At 28.3% G+C, this 2843-nt stretch overlaps 1 protein-coding gene across 1 annotated transcript; it reads right to left on the bottom strand.

The window, feature by feature from the left end:
- Positions 1-238: 238 nt before the first annotated feature.
- On the bottom strand, positions 239-2543 carry LOC105460767 (lipase 3-like). The gene is made up of 4 exons (XM_011707263.1): positions 2384-2543; positions 2115-2199; positions 1888-2030; positions 239-510 (listed from the first exon to the last, which is right to left on the bottom strand). The coding sequence occupies exons 1-4, from the start codon at positions 2456-2458 to the stop codon at positions 355-357; spliced, it is 459 nt and encodes a 152-aa protein (XP_011705565.1). The 5' UTR covers positions 2459-2543; the 3' UTR covers positions 239-354.
- Between the last annotated feature and the right edge of the window lie 300 nt (positions 2544-2843).

Here is a 2843-nt window from a genome sequence, read left to right on the forward strand (position 1 = left end):
GGGGCTAAATACAAATCCATAGTATGTAACAAAAATCATCACACCAACATCCACGTTGGCTCCTATAGGCCTCTCTACTTTAATATGATTGATTTATTCTCGGGAACCCTTTTTCTCTAAATTATTATTATATCTGTTTGAAAAGGATAATTTGTAGCACTTTTTGGCCAGTAATAGAATTAATTTTTCTATCAAGAGAAAGGAAGAGAGAAGAGAAAGAGAAAGAAAGAGAGAAAAATACAAGAAACTGACATGGATTTTTTATATATAATATAACCAAAAGTATAAGATAACTGTTTTTAACAAGAAAATATCAGACGTATAATAGATAAATTTACTATCGATTGTTTACGTCTAATTATCAAATTTTCGAAGTAGTTCTGTTACATGATCATACAATAGAATTTTTACATCGGTAGCTGTTATAAAATCAAAATGGTTGAATAATTTATATGGAATTTCCTTCAGTAGAATAACATTCGGCAAGTGTTTATATGTCTCGAGGACACTCTGGAAATAAGAATAGAAGACAATAAAATTAGTAATAACAAGAGAAATGTAAGAAATTATTCTTTAAAGACTGTTTTCATATATACTACCCCCGAAAAATTTCTGAACAGAAATTAAATTTTTGAGGTTTTAAGCTGCTGAACTCAATGCAGCACTGTGCTAAATCAAAGAATAGATGATTTTGGCATTATAAGAGATACTTTAAGATATTCTGTAACGATTTTAAGTTTAATGTATCCCTACTACTCTAAATTCTTAAATCTGAGAGGCATATTTGTCATACTGGAAATTGCAATGTTTGACGGAATGCACGGCCTTGGGAAAATTTTTCTCGGGAATGCGGTTTGTAGCGCCATAAAAGTTTGAACCTTTCTCTTTAATTTGAAAAAATGCAAGTTGCTACGATTTTTTTCGCAAAGTCACCCTTATATTTTTCTCATGTATGTCGGCAATCCAATGTGCACTGTAGGGAGATTGGAGATCGAATTTTGCACATTGTGTGCGTGCGGGTATGTATAAAATATACACACATACACACACAGTGTGTAAAATCCGATCGCCAACCTCCCTGTGATGCATATCGGGTAATGCCGATCATATATACATGAGAAAAATACAAGGGTTACTTTAAAATGCTGTAACTTTTTTGAAAAAATCGTAGCAGCTTGTTTTTTTTTTTAATTAAAGAGAAAGAATTTAAATTTTATGACGCTTTAAACCGCATCTCGGAGAAAAATTTTCCTAAGGCCATTATTATATTTGATTAATTATACGTAATTATACGTCAAACATTGCAATTTTCATTATGAACAAATATATATGCCTCTCAGATTTAATAGTTTAGAGTAGTAAAAATGCATTAAACTTAAAATCGTTACAGAGTATCTTAAAGTATTTCTTAAAATGCCAAAATTACCTTCTCTTTGATTTAGCACAGTGTCGCACTAAGTTCAACGGCTTAAAACTTCAAACATCAAAATTTTATTTCTGTCCGGAAATTTTTCGGGGGTAGTGTATTTCAATTCTAATATGATCAGATAAATTGATAAAGGAGATAGAAGAGAAAAAAGAAAACAATAGAGAGAAAAAGATATTGAAGGAGGGAAGAAGTGAGGGAAGACATTTCGCATAACATTACGAAAAGAAAATCATACAGTTCTATTTAAGAGCTCAAGATAATCTTAAACTATTTAAATTTTAAAGAAAAATATCTTCAATTTTTTGCCTAAATCAGTTGTATCTTGTAACAACAAATAAAATTTTTGCCATAAACATACTATATGAATACATATAATTTATTCAATTTTACTTTTTTCTTTTTAATATATATTTTTTATTCAAGAGATGTTTTTATATTTGAATCAAAAGTAATCTTACCAATTTTGGAGCAAGAAAATCATTGGCGCCGTAAAATAAAGCCAAGGGAGCGGTAACTTTTTTAAGATCATACGTAATAGGTGTCATCTGTCCATATTGTTTGTAATTGCCCAAATATCCATAGTCGTAAGCTTGAAATTTCTCTATAACATTAATAAATAACATTTATATACGTTTTAAAACACATTTTTATGATTAATAATTTGTTATCAAAAAGGAATACTTACTTGTCGCAATATTTTGCGAATAATGCTGTAGCGTTTGCACGGAACATCCGGCAGGGAAATATGAAAATGATTCCAGTAATGTTGTCTGCAATAAATGATTTTATTAAAAACAATTTTGATTTGTTATATATTAAAATATAGAATATAAATTTACAAAATAAATAATATTATGTAATTTTTAGTTTTTAAAACATATAGAAATAGTAGAAGTATTACAATTAGCAAAATCATGCTAAACTAAATACATATATTAGATGTATATACTATACAGTATCAAGTTGTGCTGGATCGGAACCGCTGAGCATAAAAATTGCCGTAACACAGACAGCCTGAGTAATTGTCATATCGGCACAGAGTGTTCTTCCAAGTGAAAAAGTTGTTGATGATAAGGAGAATAGTTCATATATTTCATTAAATTCTAAAAATTCCTAATAAAAAAGCGTAAATGAAAATATAAATAGTCTACACAAAGAATTAAAATGGAACTGTATTATATTATATTACAAGATGTAACATAATATAATAAAAGATATAACATCAAAATAATTATATGTACGCATATCAGTTTCTAAAATGTATCAATAATAAAGTAGAAACATAATGAAGGTCAATACGCAATTATTACAATGCAAAAGCTATAATGATGCAGGTACATAAGAAATAATTTATTGGTAATGTCAATGTAATTGAACATTTCAGTCTAAATTAAAAAATTTTTTAATATTAAAT

The sequence above is a fragment of the Wasmannia auropunctata genome, unplaced genomic scaffold (genome assembly GCF_000956235.1).
Source record: "Wasmannia auropunctata unplaced genomic scaffold, wasmannia.A_1.0 LD316108.1, whole genome shotgun sequence".
NCBI classification, from domain to species: Eukaryota; Metazoa; Arthropoda; class Insecta; order Hymenoptera; family Formicidae; genus Wasmannia; species Wasmannia auropunctata.

What these genes read in the sequence shown, in the direction of transcription:
- LOC105460767 (XM_011707263.1), bottom strand. Translation starts at nt 2,458, where the DNA reads ATGACAATTACTCAGGCTGTCTGTGTTACGGCAATTTTTATGCTCAGC. An exon ending in TTCGCAAAATATTGCGACAA is followed by an intron (nt 2,031 to 2,114) that starts GTAAGTATTCCT and finishes TTAATGTTATAG; the next exon opens with AGAAATTTCAAGCTTACGAC. An exon ending in ATTTTCTTGCTCCAAAATTG is followed by an intron (nt 511 to 1,887) that starts GTAAGATTACTT and finishes TCTTATTTCCAG; the next exon opens with AGTGTCCTCGAGACATATAA.